This window comes from Amblyomma maculatum, chromosome 7 (assembly GCF_055883805.1).
Source record: "Amblyomma maculatum isolate TAMU_Amacu chromosome 7, ASM5588380v1, whole genome shotgun sequence".
In the NCBI taxonomy this organism is placed as follows: Eukaryota; Metazoa; Arthropoda; class Arachnida; order Ixodida; family Ixodidae; genus Amblyomma; species Amblyomma maculatum.
The window spans coordinates 113,035,692-113,056,433 of NC_139350.1; the positions used below are offsets into that span (position 1 = coordinate 113,035,692).

A 20,742-nucleotide genomic window follows, 5' to 3' on the forward strand; every position below is an offset into this window, starting at 1 on the left:
ACCGCACGATCGCGCTTATTTCGCATGCTAGCAAGGTGATGTTAAAAATCCTGCAAGGTAGGCTGCAGCAGTATGTGGATCGGGAGCTTCCGGACGTGCAAGCTGGGTTTCGCAAGGGCAGAGGAACTAGAGACCAAATTGCCAACCTTCGCTGGATCATGGAAAAAGCAAGAGAGTTCCAGAAACCCATTTACTTCTGCTTTATTGATTATGCGAAAGCGTTTGACTGCGTAGATCACAGCAGATTGTGGCAAGCTCTCCAAGAGATGGGAGTTCCAATTCACCTCATCTCTCTCCTCAGAACCTTTATGAAAGGCAAGAGGCCACAGTCAGAACTGGGCATGGTCTTACTGATTGCTTTCCGATTGAGAAAGGGGTGAGGCAAGGCTGCATAATGTCGCCCTGCCTATTTAACCTATATGCAGAGTGCATCATGAGGAAGGCCGGTCTGGACGAGTCTTCAGCTGGAGTGAAGATTGCTGGAAAACGTATCAACAACCTTAGATATGCGGATGATACCACTTTAATGGCAGAAAGTGAAGTGGAACTCAAGAGACTTCTGATGCGCGTACAAGAAGAGAGTGAGAAGTTTGGGCTTAAACTGAACATTAAAAAGACGAAGATCATGGCGTCTTGCCCTATCAAGTCCTGGAGCATCAATGGACAAGAAGTGGAAGCTGTGACAGATTTTCTGTTCTTGGGCGCCAAGATTACCTCGGAAGGAGACTGCAGCCATGAAATTAGGAGACGCCTGCTTCTGGGAAATAGAGCAATGGTTAACCTTGACCGCCTAGTAAAGAGCAGAGACATTAGTCTGCCAACCAAGATCCGTATAACCCGTGCTATGGTCTTTCCAGTTGTGATGTATGGATGCGAGAGTTGGACTGTGAAAAAGGCTTACCGCCGAAGGATTGACGCGTTTGAATTGTGGTGCTGGCGAAGACTCTTAAGAGTTCCTTGGACTGCCAGAAGATCAAATCAGTCGATATTGTCGACCATAAACCCTGACTGCTCATTGGAGGGTCAAATTCTAAAGTTAAAGCTCAGCTACTTTGGTCATCTGATGAGAAGAGAGGAGTCTCTGGAGAAAGATTTGATGTTGGGAAAGGTTGAGGGTCGCCGGAGAAGGGGTAGGCAGCGAAAGCGATGGTTAGATGCCATTTTCGAGGCATTGCAGATGAAGCTATGTGATGTTAAGAAGATAGTGAGAGACCGGAAAGCGTGGCGTGACATGGTCCATAGGGTCACGAAGAGTCGGACACGACTGAACGCCTGAACTGAACTGACTGATCCCGCCAAGCTCACTGGTCATCCAATATCTTGTTTCCATGCTTTATCACTGGATATTCACAACTGGCATCCGGCCAGATTTATCGGCTACCCAGTATTTCCAATCCAATCTTGCCCACTGGTTTTGCATTATTGGCATCCAGCCAGAGCAATTGGCAATCCGGCACATTATAGTGCTGAATGTTTCAATAATCAGTACTACGGCTAGTTGCTATTTCGTTCTATGGCTAATAGGCAACTACAAAGCCATCACATGCGTATGCAGTGCTGATATTTTTCGCGTAGCTTTTTATTTAAATAAAGCACGCTGAGAATATCCATGCACAGAAAATAATACAGCTGAAAGGTTCATTGCATGATGATTTATCAGGTGTGCATGGGTTACAGGGCATGGAAAAATTTAGGCAGAACTCTTAGACTTTAGTGCTCCTCCTGTTTTTGTGTCCCTTGGCAAGGTGTTCTCAGGTCCCAGGTTGGAGGAAGGCGCTGAGTTCATCGCAGTTTCTTTTGTGGTCGGTTGCAGGTGCATCAAGTCTCAGCATCCTTTAAAGATATGAACTTGAGCAGCGTGCATAACAATATATTTCCTTTCGCAAATGGCACCTGGAAATAAAAGCAACATTCATAAATCCCATTAAGAGAGAAAGCTTTTGGAAAGTGGAAGTACAGCTAGACCGTGGAGTAAAAATGCAAAATAAAGTACCACCTGTTGGCCCTCATGCAACTTTCTTGTCTGGTTTACACAGGTTTAAATAAGCTGCATACTCGGCAAGGCCGGCCATATTAACTTGGTTACATTGATTGCGACATCTGGCAGTGCACGGCTTCCCGTGTGGATGTGTTGTTGACGCTGGAAACATAAAACAAAATAATGTTTGCGTTATCTATTCGTTACAGGGTAGTCAGTGCTTGCCCCCTTCTACTTGTAGTGCCTTTGTGATCGAACACCTGTAGAAAAAGACGTCGTCATAACAGCATGCTTCAAATCAGTATCATTTCTTTGAATAGTTTTCGTTAGGGTAGATTGCCGCAAGAGCTAAAAGATACTACAAAAGAAAAGAGACGCAAAAAATGGCAGTCGCACTCCGACCGCGGCTGCTAAAATTAGTGTACACCGCATCATTACTGCAAACAAAACATTTTAAAATTTGTCAAAGCTGAAGCCAAAACAACGTACTACACAGATGCTTTGGGGTTTGTATGATATACTCAAATTGAAAAAATAAAGAAATCCGTAGCTTAGCATCACGTTTGTTGTGGGACCAAGTTTGTACGTGTGGTAAAGTATAAGAACTATGGTAGCAACTGTAAAAAAGAATCCCCTTTTCAGAATTTTTTTTTCATAGAGTTCTTGTGTGGCCGAACGGACGCCTCAGAATCAACCGCTAGTGTCCAGTTTCGAGGCACGGTTGGAAGAGGGCAGAAGGGTCCTTGTGTTTTCTCTCTCTCTGGCTCACTTTTTTGCTTGAGATCCGTCGAAACAGGATACATAAAGCTCGAAAGGCAGTGAGAGAAATGAAAGAGGTCCTGCAGAACCGCGCGAGCCCAGAAGGCTGCCAGCCAGGAAAGTTGGCTCCCCCCCCACCCCTCCCGACGTCCAATCTCCCCTTCCCCCGGACGTCAAGAGTGCCGCCGAGATAATAGGCCGGCATAACCCGCGTCCTGTATCCCCCCTCAAGAATATCCCGCAGATCCTAGAAGAAGTTGGCGGGAAGGAAAAGGAGAGTGCGGGGGAGTAGAGTGGGGGGCATTGTGAGCAACGCATTCCTAGCCGGGAGGAAAGAAAGGGCAATGAAGGTCGCTGCGATTACGCGATGACTGCTTCACGGGAGAAAAGGCTACAAGATGTGAAGTTGAAAGCGGTTTGGAAAACTGCTTTAGTCAAGGCCCTCGGGTGGAGAGGCGACGAAAGGACGAGAGAATGGTAACCATATGTTCTTTGCGCCAAGCATGTGAGGAGGAATGCGCAGAGTTTTGCCCTCGGCTTCGCTAAAACAACGAGAAGTGCGTTCGGAGCTCTTTAGTCGCCTCGGCTGCTGGCTCTGTAACGTTTTCAGTGGTTTGGTAATTTCGCTACATTTTTTTTTGTTAATGCAAAATGCGTTTTACCTATGTGTTTCAGTAATAATCACGTACGTAAAACAATCTTCAGTTTTCACGGAATCGTTCTCGGTTCGAACAAATGGACATATTTTTTTTACTAAAGATGGCACACAGGTTCATGACGGAGTGCTCTTGAAACGTCATCACGCGCAAGTGAGCGATGCAGCAGCCCGTATACCTGCTGCATTACTATTTAGGAAAAGAAAAGCGAAAACGACCATAACTACGGGTACTTCAAGGTTAAAATTCCTAGGTTATTTATTTTTTTTTTTCAAATCAGGCTGAAGTTTAGAGCAAGAAAAAAAGTCCGCATAAAACTAAGCGTGGGCATATAAAGCAGCACGAAATACAAAATACTCGACGAGCTAAGATCTGAAGAACTAAATTGGCAGTAAAGAAAGAATAGAAAGAAAGCAAGGGTCAACATTGAAACTATATCTACGAACTTGAAACAAGGTGTAGTCCTCAGAAAGAAGCGTCCCAAAATCAACTTTCAGCCCGCGGAAGCTGTGCTTGTTAAAGCGGCAGAATATTTTAGAGAGGAAACCTTATTCTAAAACTACAGGCACGGCTACCGCCTGGGAGAAATATTACACTGCCGCGGCTAATTACGATACCGAGGTCATCAAAACTAAGAATAACTTCTACTCATCCACCTTGCCTAACATGCTGCATGAAAACCCGAAGCGTTTCTGGAAAACTATTTGCCCCTCCACCTCTAGCATAATTTCTCTGACTGATAATTCTGGTGTTTCCTCTTCTGAATCAGAGGTTCCTAATATTCTAAATGATGCATTTTGTTCTATATTCACAAACGAACCTCTTAATAACCTCCCTGATGCACCCAGTTTTCTTCACACACCTATGGATAACATTGCATTTGAACCGCGCGGCATCGCCATGGTCATCGATAAACTAAAAAATTCTTCATCCGCTGGTATTGACGGCATCAATGCCAAAATCCTCAAAAACACCAAAGACCTCTGCAGTATCATATTGTCTCTGATTTTTCAGCAGTCATATTCTTCGTGCTCATTACCACGGGACTGGCGCATTGGGAAGGTCATTCCAGTCCACAAGAAAGGTAACAGATCTTCACCACTTAACTATAGGCCAATCTCAATAACCTGTGTTTGTTGTAAAATTATGGAACATATCATATATTCTCATACTGCCAAGTTTTTATCATCTCGTAATTTTTTTCATTCTAACCAACACGGCTTTCGTAAAGACCATTCCTGTGACACGCAACTTGTTCTTTTTCTTCATGATATACACGCATGCCTAGATCGTAACATTCCCACGGATTCAATATTTCTGGATTTCGAAAAAGCATTTGATAAAGTCCCGCACGCGCGCCTAATTTTTAAACTGTCACGCCTAAACCTTCATCCCCTAGTTCTGGATTGGATTCGAGCCTTCCTTACTGATCGTTATCAATTCGTTCATGCTAACTCACACTCGTCATCCCTTTCCCCTGTCTTGTCTGGCGTCCCTCAGGGGACCGTTTTAGGCCCTCTTCTGTTCCTTATCTACATAAATGATTTACCCTCTAACATCAGATCTAATGTCCGACTCTTTGCGGATGATTGCGTCATCTACCGCCCAATACATAATTCCTCCGACGCCACCATTCTTCAAGAAGATCTCGCACGCGTCGAAGAATGGTGTAGTACTTGGCTCATGTCCCTAAATAGCAGTAAAACGTCACTTATTTCTTTCCATCGCCGGCGCAACCACCGTGAAAATACTTATACAATTATCAACAATCCTATTTCATCCGTTGACTCATACAAGTATCTTGGTATCCATTTAAGTAAAGATTTAACCTGGTCGCATCATATTCACCACATCACCAATTCAGCCAATCAAGTTCTAGGGTATTTGCGCCGTAACCTATCACTAGCTCCCCCTTCCATTAAGCTTCTTGCTTACATAACTTTCATACGTCCTAAACTTGATTACGCATGTGCTGCATATGATCCCCACTATACTAACCTAATCACCACGCTCGAAGCAGTCCAAAACCGCGCCGCCAGATTCATTTGCTCAGACTACTCTCGCTATACTAGCGTTACAGCACTAAAATCTCAGCTTAATCTCCCAACACTGGCCTGTCGGCGTAAAATCGCCCGTCTTTCGCTGTATCATAAATTTTATCACACTTCCGATCATGAAACTGCCCCGATAACACGCGCTCATCGCTTTTCTCGTCATAGTCACCCTAACGCCGTCTACCCTGAACGGGCCCGCACCGAAACATATAAAATGTCATTTTTTCTTCGAACAGCCAATGACTGGAATGACCTTCCATCCGAAGTGGCGGCCATCACCAATCGTGTTCTATTCAAAACCGCCATTGAAGACCATCTGTGTTCGTATTAACTTTTTGTTTGCCCACCCCTCATGTAATGTCCCCTGTGGACCCTTGAGGAAACAATAAATAAATTCTCAAACATGTGTTAAATTCTTCGAGAGTGATGTTCTCTAAAAATGCCCCAAAACTGCCTAAATAACGCACTCGCGTTACTTTTAATATATATGAATTTTCATTAGCTATCTGGTTGACACGATGGGATAGAATTATTTAGTTCTCTGGAGGGAAACGCCTTCGGTGCGGGGATTATATGCTAGAATAATAAGGCATAGAATGTCTGAAGAATAGTTTCTGATCAGTGCTTAGGAGAACGCTGTCAAAAGCTGTAGTCAAATTCATCATTATGAGCCATGTATTGCAGCTTTCGAACAAAAATAACTTCCATAGAGACCATCGTTATTGTGCAATTTCAATTTTGTTACCATATATGCTGGCGACACATGAGCGCATATTCATTGCACTGTAAGTAATTGTTTTAAATTTTTATTTTTTTCGTTTTCCTTGCCACATGTAGTGCTGTTGATTTTTTTCATTATCTTCCACGTGCACACAACGTTTCGGCAGTGTGCGATTTACGTCGCATTAGAATACGAACCATTCCAGTACAGTTCAGATTTCTTTCCTTGTCAAGTGAATTAGCTAGACATAGCATAGAATATATGTTGCTTGTATTTTTTTTTAGCTGAAATATTTTATGCGCTGCTACACCGACGGCCAAAGTCGTTCAGTCTTTATCTGTCTATTGCTGAAGCCCACAGCAGAGCGCTAAAGTGTACAGGATTAAGATGCAAATTTGAGTATAGCAGATATTAGACAGATAGAAAGATTAGAAAGATAAACACAAAGCAGAAAGAAAATCAACGTGCCGATGGTGGAAACCGAACCCACGACCTCCGAGTATCGCGTCCGGTGCTCTTCCAACTGAGCTACATCGGCCGCTGTCCCCCCTGCTACTTTCTTCGGTATTAATGTTGTCTGTATACGAACCTTGGAAGTGTTTACCAGCGCCACCCTCAGACTTAGCGGTGGACGTGGAACGTCCTGTGTTAACGCCATCGGTACGTAGTTTTTCTTTCTATTTTCTGTTTATTTACCTCTCCCCTAAACAGATTACATTACTAATTTATGTGATTACTGAAGTAAAAATTAAAAAATAACGACAAAGTACAACCCCCAATGCTTTCCTTGGCCTCGCTGACTTTTGGCTTCTTTCCTTCATGTATTCTAACGAGCACCCTCAGTTCCCCTTAATTTATCTGCTTGTTGCTTACGGGGGTCTCGGTTCTGGCAGTCTTCAAGCCATAGGTCGCGTAAGAGGGTTCTAGCACAGCTTTCGCCCTCGCTCTTGATCACCTTCTACGTGACGCTGGCGGTAACACAGTACGTTCCACGGCCACTGCTGAGGTTGATGGTGGCGCTGGTGAACACTCTCAAGGTTCGTGTACGGACAACATAAATACCCAAGAAAGTAGCAGGGGGATAGCGGCCGATGTAGCTCAGTTGGAAGAGCACAGGACGCGATATTCGGAGGTCGTGGGTTCGGTCCCACTATCGGCACTTTGTTGTTCTTTCTACTTTGTGTTTATTTATCTTTCCCCTAAACAGATTACATTACTAATTTCTGTGATTAGCGAAGTAAAAATTTAAAAAACACGAAGTACAACCCCCAATGCTTTCCTTGGCCTTGCCGACTGTTGGCTTCTTTCCTTCATGTAATCTAACGAGCACCCTCAATATATATTTACAATACACACACGTGTTTTACTTAACAATGTCATATCTGTTCATAAAAGTTTGGAAGAGAATTCGCCGTAAGGAAGCATAGCTCTACTGCCTTGTAATTTGAAAGAGGTAAAGTAATAATAGTAATTGGTTCACAGGGAGAGAAAGGCGCAGTATCTGTCACCCTTGTTTCTGTGGACGCCTAAACCGCGCCGTAAGGGAAGGAAAGCAGGGGGAGTGACAGTTGAAAGTGAGAAAGAGGAGCTGTGGTAGAGGATTACTGAGCCATATTGACCACCTAAGGGTCATTGCCGTAAGCTGAGATCGCACAGTGAGCGGACACCTCTCCGTTTCGCCTCCATCGAAACGCAGCCGCAGGCGGTAGTCCGGCACAGTAGTCGCGCATCTCAACCACTGCACTACCGCAGAGGGGCTTGAAAGAGGTGAAGGTTTTCGTTTACTCCTGCCTATTGTTTCTGTTTTGAGCTACACCTTGGTGCGGGCTTCTTTTACACACACAAATTTTCAAAGAAGACTTTTCTTTAAGGTGTGTATTTTGGAAAATTCGTGTACGTAGAGGAAGCCCGCAGCAAAGAGTAGCTCAAATCAGAAACAATAAGTAAGTGAAAACCTTCCCCTTCAATGGCGAAAACTATGGATGGATGTAGGGCCCTCACACAACACTGAAGGCATGGACATTATATCATTTGTATGACCATCCTACGTCAGTCGTTCTGAAAAGCCATTCTTAAACCTGGACATCTAGATTTTTGTTTTATTTAGGTTATTATTGTGATCAGTTCCTTTTCGGGCGTAAAATGATGGAGTTTGCTCTATTTACAACTCTGCATATCTTCTCATTTGCATTCCGGGCATGTTCGAGCTGTGGCTGTAAAATGCATCCTTATTAATAAATATTGTTGACCCATTAATGAGATCAAATTTTTTTTTTGGTGTTTAGTTAACATTTCAACCTTTTTGAAAGTACTACACGGAAGCTGTTTTTCCAAAACTTCTCAAGAGTAGATTGGCAAACGTCCTTCAAAATTCTGTGCAATAAATGAGCAGATTTACAATGGTGCATATGGGCTATTATAAAGAGCCATGTATTCAAGGCAGCGTTTTGTTTTTCATCAGCATCTATCCTATCTCATGCGTACAGCTGCAAAGCTTAGAGCTCAGAAACAGGACGCCAATGGGTAAATAAAGAGAAGCGGAATAGCAGCTCCTGCGTAGGCGCCAAATGAATAATTTCTGTCATACTTTTTTAAAAATTAGCTTGCAGCCATATAACCACTGCTCCTTCGATTCCTTCCGCCAACAGGGAAATGAAATTCCCTTCGTGTGTTCAAAACATTTTGCAGTCCTGTTTCATGAGCACTGCTTCTGATGCTATACTAGGAATACCCAATTTGACATCAATTATTGTGATGAATTATCTTAGCAGGTTGAGGTATTGTTGGAGATTTTACTCGGGGCCCACAAGGGGGGGGGGGGGGGGGGGGGGGCTTACGCAGCCAGCCCCAAGCTCAGAAATAAGTCACTTTGCCGAGGTACCCTTGTATATATTGTTATCGGTGGGTTTCGAGGTATGGCTGTAAACCAAATGGCTCTCACAGCGGAGACAGACGTCCAGGCTACCAGGCCACGGCTGCAGCTTTATGCCCACTTGCCGCTCCCAGTCGAGTGCTAAGAAAGAAGCACGACACACCTGCTCCGCTGTGTAATGCGCGCGTATCTAGCGCCGCATCTGGCAGTGGAGTTTCGCTTTCGGTCCCGTGCGGAACAAGAAGGCTTTCACAAATAAATGTAGAGTTACTTAATCATATGCGGTTGTGTGGCGCATATATAAACAACTACAGCTATTGAGCGCCAATGACAGGGTAAATATCTATATTTGCTTAAAAAATTGGTTTTCTTGAAAAACGTTAAAACTTGCGAAAAATGAACAACAGTATATTCTCCCGAAAGCACTGCCGGATGAAATGGGATGCGTTCACTTTAAAATAATTTAGTTGGTTATACGATGTTTCATGGCGCATCAGCAACTACGGCTATGATGCGCCAAAATAAAAGGATAGATATCGTGATAACTATAGACCAGATTTTTCAGCCGCTCCCGGTCACGGCCATTTTCTATACCGGGTAACCCGCCGGCGGGGAGCGCTATCTTGGGGACTCTGGTGCCGCGGTTTGTCCCGGCCGTGTCTGCACGGTAGCCCCTTTAGCTAGCCTTCGGGCGCTAGAAAACATAGCAAAAATATTTTCGCCGCAAGATGGTATTGAAGCAGTTTATTTGCATTGCCGTAGAGCTAAAATATCGATTGACTTATGTTCACATAAAACGTTTGTGAACTGCAGACATTATTCTTGTGTATGACATGCATATATTTCCACTTCCAACGCGTGCTTCTTCCTTTAGTGTTGTCGTTTGCGTCGTGTGCGCCAGTGATATCAACAAATTATCGCTGCGTTCATCTGAGTTGACCAGGTAACGGCAGGCAAATATTGTTGCGCTTTATTTATAAACTACGCCGTATTAGGACCGTTCCTTTTTATCCCTGGAACTTTGTAGCATCTATCAAACTGCGGCGCCTTCAAGTGAAGCATGGTGAAACTTTATAAATCGCCCACGTACATTCTCGCACATGCCAAAGAAACAGCAGCAAAGAAATGCTAACTGGAGCAAAACAACTCAGTTTTCATATGGTATATGAAATTAAGCTTCCAAACATTGGCATGGCTATGAGACACGCCGTATTGGATGACTCTCGCTGTCGGCTGTCGACTGATTGCGGTTTTTTGGCGCGCGCTGACAACGCTGTGCGATCGAACCTGTCTTCAGGCTTAGCAGTCAAGAGCCCAAATCACAGAGCTGGAGGGCACAAGCCCATTTCACTACTTGTATAATTAAGACTGGAAAAAGCCACCTTTCCCTAGTGTTACAGCGACAAGACGAGTATATTTAATTTCGATGGTATCGATGTGTGAAATCACTGCTTAGCCGCTTGGGGCAGCTCATAGCATGTAATGAAATCGTGTTTGTTGCGTCCGAGGTATATACTAACAGCAAAAATCTACTGCGTTCAACCGTTGGCCACGCAGACTTCTCTCTGAAATAAGTAAATAACAATTAGAAGTCCTGGTAGTCGTACTTAGATTCCCTTAAAGAAAAAATCAAAGCCGAACACAACCACTGTTGGCCAAAAAAATACGTTTTGCGTAAGCAAACTTCATTGCGAACATCGATCCGGTTAAATCTGACACCATGGAGTCAGGCGCAAAAATCTGCATCCTCGTACGCAAAATCAAAATGTAAAAAAAAACGTGGATTTATCACCTGTAAGGCACTCCCCTTCCCCGCCAAAAAAAATAAAAAACCGTGACTGCTGCGCTTAAACGGTGATTTACAGTTCGTAGCCACGCGTAGTATATACCCTCGTATATTGCGTCACCGAAGCAATAGGGCGCTTCAAATTGTTGAAGCATTCTCACACAGCTCACACCTACACGCATAGGTGGTAGAGCGCGTGAACGACACCAATTGGAGCGCGCGCTCACAAATACGTATTCAACGCGAAGCGCCCGCCCGATCCGCAGTCCCCTGGCCCCGCGCGCCTGACAGATGACCCCTGGTGTCGAGAGAAGGAGCGCGCTAGCAGACTGCGAGTGAGAGTAAAACAAAATTGGTCTATAGTCGGCATAAAATATTTAATCTCTCGAAAAACTTTATTACTTGTGAAAAATGAGCAAGTGCGTGTTCTCCTAAAACCGTGCTGGATGAAATGGAATGCGATGGATCTAAAATAAATTAAAAAATTTTTCCTCAGGTCTTCGAACTTTCGGCATGTGATTAAAATGTGGTTTACTCATTTACTTTGAGATCATCCCCACAGATTTCACATAGCTATTTACCTGTCTTTATGAGTGAGAATTTGTGCGTAAGGTGTGTGTGCCCCATACGTAGACGACGCAAGACTACTTCAATGAAACGTTGCTGAAGTTGAGACGATTGCCATTCTCCTAACATGGGGTTTATGGTATGCAGCTTGTTCTTTGTTTCATCTCACAAACAGCCTGCCGCTTGGCGCTTATTTTGCTGCCCATTAATTTTATGTAATATCTATGTGGCTTCTTCACCTGTTTTATTTCTATTGTTCTGGCTTGTGCTGCACACATGTCTGCTCTCTCACTACCCTATTCCCAACATGACTGGGGACCAAGTAGAAATTTATAGAACGTTTTTGTGGCATGACTATTACTATGTTATATATTATGTTTCCTTTCTGTGGCTCAATAGCATTTCTAGAAATTAACGCATCAAGCGCACTTAAAGAGTCGGTGTATATAATAATAGTTTTGATGTCTTCAGTCTTTATTTGTCCATAGTGACACAGACTGAATAACATTCTGCTGTAAAAACAGATGTGCACCCAGAGAGTCGTTTTGATTTCTTAGTTTCATCCTGCCCTATCGTACTTCCGACCGTGTTTAGTTTTCGAGCAATGTACATAGAAGGCAGTGTAATTCCTATATTTTCCCTCTAGCCTCACGTATTCTTGTATTATCGAGTTCTAGTAGTTTCTGCGTTTTCTAAAATCATCTTAGTGTGAGGCCAGAAACATCAGGGAAGGTGTACCATAGTGGTAATGGTTGTCGCCTCGGGGCAGTTGTTAGTATCTCATTATTATAACAAAGTTTTAGCATTTTTCTTCGAAGCGGAGGAGAAAATAATTATATAAACACAGGTCTTTATTACTAACGGGGCACTACACTCCCTTCTATGATTAGGGAATATATAAGTTTTATTTAAACACAGAATTTTTTTTCGGTGAGCTGTTCTATCAATTACTACGTCTTAGATGTATATTGATGATCAAAATGCCTTACAATGCTATGCCGAAGGAAACGTTAGTGAAACTTCAAAATGTTGAGCTATCACTTCATCGGAGCTTGCACTCAAAATATCAAAAGATTTGGTTCCCAGGTTTTTAACGTCCAATGGCAACCAAGAAAGCCTTCGCGGACGATGTAGTGCAGAGCTCTGGGAATATTGACTACCTGGGGTTCTTAAAAAGGCTATTATATCGTAGACTACTCAGGCTACTGGTGTTTTGCCTTCGCCGAAACACAGCCGGCGAGACAAGAATCGCCCCCGGATCGGCTGCCTGATAAGTCGAGTGTTGTACCAGCTGAGCTTTAGCGGTGGGATAAATATGAAAAGCCAACCATGAGCACCTTTGGATATTTTGACACTCCCTATTTAAGCAACGGTTTAGGCAAAATAAAGCAGGCCACATACATCTAGCTGATTGGAGAAACTACGGAGCCTGGATAGAGCCTCCCGGAGAAGTATGACTGTTAATAAAAAAACTGCCTTTTCTATCCCCTTAAGAAGTGGAGCCTATAGCTATTTTTAACAACGTTCTTGGTGTTCTTGAATTGTATTCGTTTGGATTGTCCTTAACCTCGATTTTGGCTACCTTGATCGAATCCCGGCCGTGGCGTCCACTTTTCCATGGAAGCAAAAAGCTTGATAGCCGTGTGCTGTGCAATGTCAGTGCTCGTTAAAGAACCACAGGTGACTGAAATTTCCGGAGCCCTCCACTACGGCGTCAATTCTAGCCCGAGTCTCTTTTAGAAGGTAAACACGACCAAACCAACAAAGCCTAACCTCAAAATTCAATTTCTGCGTGCCTCGCTGTATACGCTCCTTACGATGCACCCTCCCCTTCCTCCATGCAGTATACGTACCAGATTTGTAAAGCACTGAGCTATTGTCACGCCCGAAACATCATCCACCGTGACATCAAGCCTGAGAATCTTCTTCTCGGCTCCAACGGCGAAGTCAAGATTGCAGACTTCGGCTGGTCTGTTCATTCTCCATCATTAAGGTACGCATTCTGGCCAGCTTTAAGTTGGCATTGTTTGCCTTCTATAGTCGCCACACACGTTCACCGTACCGTAATATTTGTTGGCTGTTTACCCGGTGTATTGGATAGAGAGCTGCTTGATTTGAACGAACTGCCAAACAATGAATTAGGGTGCGAAAGCAATGAATATTTGTGACCATACGGTTGGCCTGCTTTAAATACTGTTTCACAGTACAGTGTAGTTCCGCGATGAATTAACTGGATAGCTCACTAGAGCTCCGCCCTTTGGTTAGTCTGTGAAGTCTTTCTAAGCGTCAATCCGCTTATGCTATACAGTCAGAAGTCATGATGAGGAAACAATAACAGGCCTGCAGGCGATCATGAACATACAAGCGGGGATGAATGACAGCAAATGGGATGTAAAACCATGTTAAACGAGAAATTCAGAGGCTCACCACTGATAATGAATAGGAGTATAGGAAGTGCCTAAGTTCCTGTTGCGGCACATTTAAAATGCGCACATACTGAATCTATCAATATGTGCAGGCGAAAAACACTCTGCGGCACCCCGGAGTACCTCTGCCCAGAGATGCTCTACCGCATAACGTATGACGAGAAGATCGACTTGTGGTGCTTGGGCATTCTTATCTTTGAAATGCTCGTAGGCTGCACGCCTTTTAAGTCACGCACAAAAAATGAAACTGAGAAACAGATCAAAAGGAACACAGTGGTATTCCCCGAGCATGTCTGCACCGACGCTCGTGACGTAATTCAAAAGGTAAGCATTCGCAGCTTTTCGTCTAGCGTGCGGTTGGTGGCTGCAGTTTGTATCCACCCTTGTCCGCGCGAATGATACACGTGTGCTCAGCGGTCCGCACTGCCGTCCTCTACAGTAGGGAGCACTTAACGCGAGACTGTCAGTTGCTGGTATCATGTTCCTTGATCACAGGGAGATAACGTTACTTCAAAGATTCATAATAACTCATATTTCCCTCTTACAACCAAAGAAACAGTATGGCAAAATTGCCGTTTCCTATTTAATGAACTCTTGCCTTCGTCTGCTACCTTACGCTTGCCAACATCTTTTCAGCCATCGGCCTGTTTTAGGGACTGCACATAGCTACTTACGAAATGAGCTTTACCAGGATTTAGCCTATGCCAACTGCGCATATGCGATCCTTAACCAGGATATGAGGATGCAGCGACGAATACAGTTGAAAGCACGATCGCGCAGAACGTATTATTTGTACTGTAAGTGGATAACCTCAACATCGCAGGAACTTAACCAATTGAGCAGGCTACTCGCGCTACGCATGTCATGTGATATACCATGCAAATTCAGCTGATCAGCGAGGATAGCACGGTATATGTCATGATTAGCCCTCAGTTTCAGAGCCCAATGTTATGTTATAAAACACGTGCATAATTCCGTTCATGAATTACGTTATTGTGAAAAAAGCGGATAGCCGCCTTGTTCTTTATTTTTCTTTTCTTTCTTGCTTCTTTCCAGGTTTTCCAATGTACAGTCGCGTAAAAGTATAGGTCGGATGAAATGCCCTCAAATGTTCCTTCAGTCCTTCAGATGCACATTATTACCTTGGGGTGGTTTATGGCCGTTAAGTCTCAAAGCGACTCAGGCTCTGAGAAAGGCCACAGTAGAGGGCTCCGAATATTTCGGCCACCAGGGTTCTTTAACGCGCACAGAAATCGCACAGCACACCTTTCTTTTCGCCTCCATCGAAAAACGGCCGCGCGGCCGAGATTCGATCCCGCATCTCTGAGCACAGAAGCGAGCGGCTTAACCGCTACTTCTCCGTGGCGGAATTTCACACAACTGTCTGTCTGTTCAACATATCCCTTAGCACATGATAAAAGGAAGTCAGACCATACATGAAAAAAATACTTTTGAAAAGGAATTAAATTTCATTACTAAATACTTTGCTGAAAATCGCAGAACTTCAATCAAGTTATATTATTACTTCTCCGAAAAGTAATGGAATTAGATTGCAATTTCTTGTGCTCAGTAATTTCATTACTTTTAAGTTACTTTGAAGTCTTCATCTATGCGATAAGTAAGTAAAGGGAGTAAAGAAAACAACTCTGACGCGACGCACACATTCTTCCATATTCCTGCCAAATTCGGCCCCAGAGTACTATTCCCTCCCTGTTTTCTAAAGCTCGTGTCATTACAAACGTAATAGAATAAGAGCAGAAACATGGTTGAACGTCGCTGGGCCAGAGGTGCCTCTGCCGTTTGAAGTCCCCGAAGAAGCTAGGTTATTTACTGCTTCCTTGGTCCCAAGAACCGACCTTGGTACTTTGCGCTCAGTAATGCTCACGCCATGAACCCTTCCGCTTGCATCCCCTCCCTACCCTCTCTCATTCCGTGAAGACGAGTATAAGCAGGCATTGCGGGGCCCGGCCGACGCAACAGGGAGTGCCACTGTGCGCTCCAAACTAGTTTCGAACTTCGACCGTCCTGCACTACCTGTCCATTCGGCAGCCTTTAGACGCCATACCTCCTACTGCTTGAGGAGTAGTTGCAACTACCTGTACGGTAGCCGCGACAAGTGGCTCGGCTGCACAGGACACAGGGGGCCCCAGGCGCAAAGTTCTGCGTCGGCTTTCTCCTTCTTGTCTCCTTTCTTTGTTATGCATTCTTTGGCCGATCCATTATGCTGACCCTGGTTTACCGTACGTCGTTTCTGATTTCGCGCCATTTAAGTGTTGTCTATTGAAAGAAAGTAGTTTGCTTTACTGAAAGCAATTTCGAAAGGAATTATTTACTTTCGCTGCGAAATTGCTGCCCAAGACTAATTCAATGAATTACTAAATTACCAGACTGAAAAGTAATTCATTACATTACCAATTACCGAGAAAAGTAATTAAACAGTAATGTCCACAGGTAGCACAGAATGTTCGGCCCCATTAGGTCCGATGTAGGCGAGAGGGGTTGGAGCAGCCATCATAAAACCTGTATCTGTCCCCGATGGGGCAAAAGTGGGCAAGCCCCATTTGGGCTTGCCCCTGTTAGTCCTGCATGGGTCCCAGAGAGGCGTTGTTTGGGCTAATGCAGAGCACATTTCTGCATCCAGACCACAAGGGTCCCTTGTTGGATATATGACGGCAAACCAACCTAAATGTGGGCTCTTTATGGGAAAGCTCTCTTAGATCCGAAGTGAGGCCACCCCATTATATCTTTGGGGGACCAACATCGGCCGTAGTGGGGCAAAAAGACGGACATACCTGCATGCTGCCCTAATCGGCCCCTTGTAGGTTACTTGAGGGCAAGTGAGAGCTCAATTTGGGCAAGCCCTCATGAAGCCCAAATGAGGCAGCCTTAGCTAAACCGCTTTAGGTTCCACATAGGCTGTAATAGGGCTGGAAGGCGGGAGGGCCCGCATGACACCAAAATCGCTCCCTTGTGGTGAATTTGAAGGCATGTGCAACAGCAAGAGGGCTTTAGGTTCAAAAACAACACACAGCCCAATTGGGGCTGCCCACACAAAACCGCTGTAGGTCCCACATCGGCCGTAATGGGGCTAGAAGGCGCGAGCACAATTATGTAATCATTCTTTCCAACCTTTATTTATATTAGATATTGCCCTAACTTACTATTATAGATGATTAATATAACAATGGTTGCCATGTTTATTCGGTTACAAAATATTACATGGCTTTAGTTCTCGCGCTCATGCAAATTGCGCTAAAGATACTAAAACATACTGATTGCTAACTGTTGCTCCTTATGTGGTTGCTGTGGACAGCCTGCAACTCTCAGCACAATATTACTGTTCAGAACACGCATCTGCATAGCCTGAACAAGATGTACATAAAGTCGTTTAGGCTAGATTAATGTTATAAATTATTGTAAAATATAATATTGTTGATGTTTAGAAAGTGTAGACATGTATAAAATATTACATATTATGGGAATACATATTGATTGGGAAAACTTGGACTAGGGCTTCCCATCAATTTCCTGCGTCAGACCCCTGTGAGAATAATGTGGGCAAGCCCAAGTGCGGCTTGCGCTATAGAACCCGCATCAGTCTTATTTCATTATCTGAGGGGCTAACCGAAATTATATATATATAAATTATTTATTTATTTCAAAAAATTACATACAAATTAGATATTAAAAAAAATATGTTCATACAGAGCGGCTGCCCGAATCTGTCCAAAGTAGAACCAACAGGGGGAGTTGGCGGGATGTGCCCTTTTGGCAATGCGGGAAAAATGTAGGCAGCCCCACAAGGGCTGCCTGCATCTGTCCCTAGTGGGGCCCATCGGGACTTTGTCGACAGTCCCCTTCAGGCTTACGTCGGCCCCTCAGCAGCACCCACATTGAGCTCACCGCGGCTGTCCTGCATTGCCTACGTCGGACCCACCGGGGACCACCCTTCATTGCCCAGTTTGTGCTATCTGGGTCCTTACTTTAATTCAATTACTGCCACATTTGACTCAGACAAAACCGCAAGCACGCAAGATACAAACTCTGATTTGTGATTAATATTGCAAAAAAGGGGCTGTTATGCATTACATATCAGGTTCCCTGAACACGGAGGCAACACCTGGTTAACTTTATATCACAGAAAATACAACTCTAACCCCATAGCGACGGGACACATTTCTTGTTTCCTGGGATAGGCGGTGTTCATAAGATATGACAGCAAACTTCATGTCATCACAGAGATCGCTACGTTCAACGGCCTCAAATCCAGATTAGATATAATGTGTTGACTTCTGAGAAGCTGCTGCTATTACCGTCACCGGAAACCCAGGTGCGCGAAGCTTTTTAACCGCTAGCGCAGTACTTAATTTCACTGAATGAAAGCAAGACAGTAATTCCACAAAAAAGAGACGCTATTGCTGTTCCAGTTTTCGGTGTTTTCATAATGCCACTACTAAATTGTGAAAATGGAATAGCAAAGGGGTGCCTTCGTGCGGAATTAATGTCTTTTTTTCCGTCAGTAGGACATACTACTGCTCTATAGGTTAAAAGGCTGCGCACACCTGGGTATCCGGTATCGCTAATAGCAGCGGCTTCTCAAAAGTGAACAAAGTATGTATAATCTGGATTTAAGGCCGTTCAACGTAGCGATCTCTGTGATGACAAGAAGCTTGCTGTCATCTCTTATCAGCACAAACTATCCCAGGAAACAAGAAATGTGTCCCATCGCTACGGTGTTAGTTTTTTCGGTCCCTTTATAGTTGGCTAAATGTGTCTGTGTTCAGCGGAAACCTGATATGCGACGACCTTGCAGCCCCTTCGTTTGCAATATTAATTATAAATCAGTCTTTGTATCCTGTGTGAGTGAGGTTGTGCATGAGTTCCCTATCATTGGTAAGGTATAAGTTAGACAGAAGGACGATGTGTAAACGTCCGTCTGAAGGAACGTTTGGGAACCTCGTCATCCGACCCACACACCCAAGTCGCTGCATATTGCAAAAGTAACAAAGAAAACAAAAGAATAGCAAAAAGATAAAGAAGGTTGCTATCCGCTGTTTTCCCAAACCAACACTGGTTATCACCATCACGTTCGCCTGACACGTAAAGTTAAGGATGCCTAATTATTTTATCCCAAAAGGCCATTTCATCAGCCAGACGCCTGTATCTCATGCTTAGTGTGAACATTTTATGTGAACAAAATTCGATATGTAATGCTAGGCTTTTTCACAAGGTTGTACTTTCTGCTCAGGTACTTTTGGTTGTGGATCGATAGTGTTGCGTGTATATATATATTGTTGTGGGACGCTGTGCCCGCCTGGAGATAGACACAGACGAACGGACACCAGGCAAACACCACTTGCCCCGGCGCTCTCCTTTTCTTCTCTACCCCTCGCGCTGGCGCCGCGCTCTCAGCGCGCGCCGCACCATCTTTGCACCGGGGGGGCGAGGGAAAGAAAGTGTCGGTGAGCTCCTGCAGGCGCTCCACTTATGGGGCGGTAGTTCATGGGGAAGGCAATGAGGCAGCAGGCGACGAGAGTAGTAGTGATGTCCTGGTATCCAAGTCGGAGTCAATGCTGGCGCCGTTGACATATCGCTTAATGTTTGACACATGCTACGGGAAAATGTGGGAGCACAACGCAAGGTCGATGCTCGGAGAGGTCTTCGAGGCGCTATGTCACGGGGCCGAGCCGTTCAACGACACGGTAAGGGCCGCGGTATCGGGCATGAGCTTCGTCGCACGGCCACTCGCGCGGATGGTGCGGCGAACGAGGACCAAGTCACCGGACCGGAAGGAAGGAATTGGTGGGGCTGCCGCATTGGCCACTTGCACACGCGCGTGAGCCGTGAGAAGGTTGCGCTGAGCGTCGAGGCGGGCGTAATGAAGTCGTTGGGCGGAGTCAGTTGGGGACGCATTCTGATGGGGAAGGCCCAACTGCATGTCGAGAGGTGTGGAGGGTGTTCTGCCATAGACGTTTGAGAACGGCGTGACATGTGTTGTTTCTTGCCTCGCTGTGTTGAGTGCAAAGGCTGCCGCAGAAACAAAACGCTCCCAGTTTCTGTGGGACGGAGCCACGTAGGAAGCGAGTATATCGTGAGGGTGCGGTTAACACGCCCCACGAGGCCATTGCACTGGGGATGATAGACGGATGTAGTGGAATGCGCAATGCCGAAGGAGCGGAGGACTCGCTCAAATTCATGGGACATAAAGCAGCTCCCACGGTCCGTGATGAGGCGTCGGGGCACACCATTCCGAAGACCGAGATGCTGTTCCACAAACAAAACGGCATGGGCGGAACAGGTGTCTGGAACGGGCAGTGCTTCGACCCACTTAAAAAAGTAGTCGATCGCAACCAGAATATACCTGTTTCCGGCGGACGTCTTCGGGAATGGGCCCAAATGGATTCCAAGGGAAGGAAAGCGTAGCAGGGGGCGGCAGAAAGTTAGGTGGGCGGATGAGATTAAGAAGTTCGCAGGGGTCAAGTGGATGCAGCTAGCACAGAACCGGGTTAAGTGGAGAAATATGGGGGAGGCCTTCGCCATGCAGTGGGTATCACCAGGCTGAATATGATGATGGTCCAGTCCATCCAGTTCGAAAGGTGAGCTCGGCGGCAAAATTGCTTGCGGGGGTGGCTTGGTTATTCGTGTGGACGATTTCCGGTAGTGGCACGTCTGACAGGACGCAACGTGTTCCTTGACGTCTCTGGACATATTAGGCCACCAAAAGCGCTCCGACACTCGTGCGTAGGTCTTGCCGCGACCAAGGTGACCAGCTGTGGGAGCGTCGTGTAGGCCGCGCAAGACTTGCGACCACAGTGTTGCTGGCACCACTGGCAACCACACGGGTGGTCTACCAACGCGCCGCCTCACTTGACACAAGTGATTATCTTTAATTCGATAGACCCGGCGCAGATTACGGAGACCTG

General features: G+C 45.1%; 1 protein-coding gene across 1 annotated transcript in view; it reads left to right on the top strand.

Moving 5' to 3' along the window:
- LOC146184445 (aurora kinase A-like) overlaps positions 1–20,742 on the top strand; it is an 89,165-nt gene that overhangs the window by 55,415 nt on the left and 13,008 nt on the right. The window contains exons 5-6 of the mRNA XM_084608541.1: positions 13,238–13,386; positions 13,912–14,143. Of these exons, the coding sequence (XP_084464667.1) occupies positions 13,238–13,386; positions 13,912–14,143 (381 nt within the window). The remainder of the gene's footprint in view (positions 1–13,237; positions 13,387–13,911; positions 14,144–20,742) is intronic.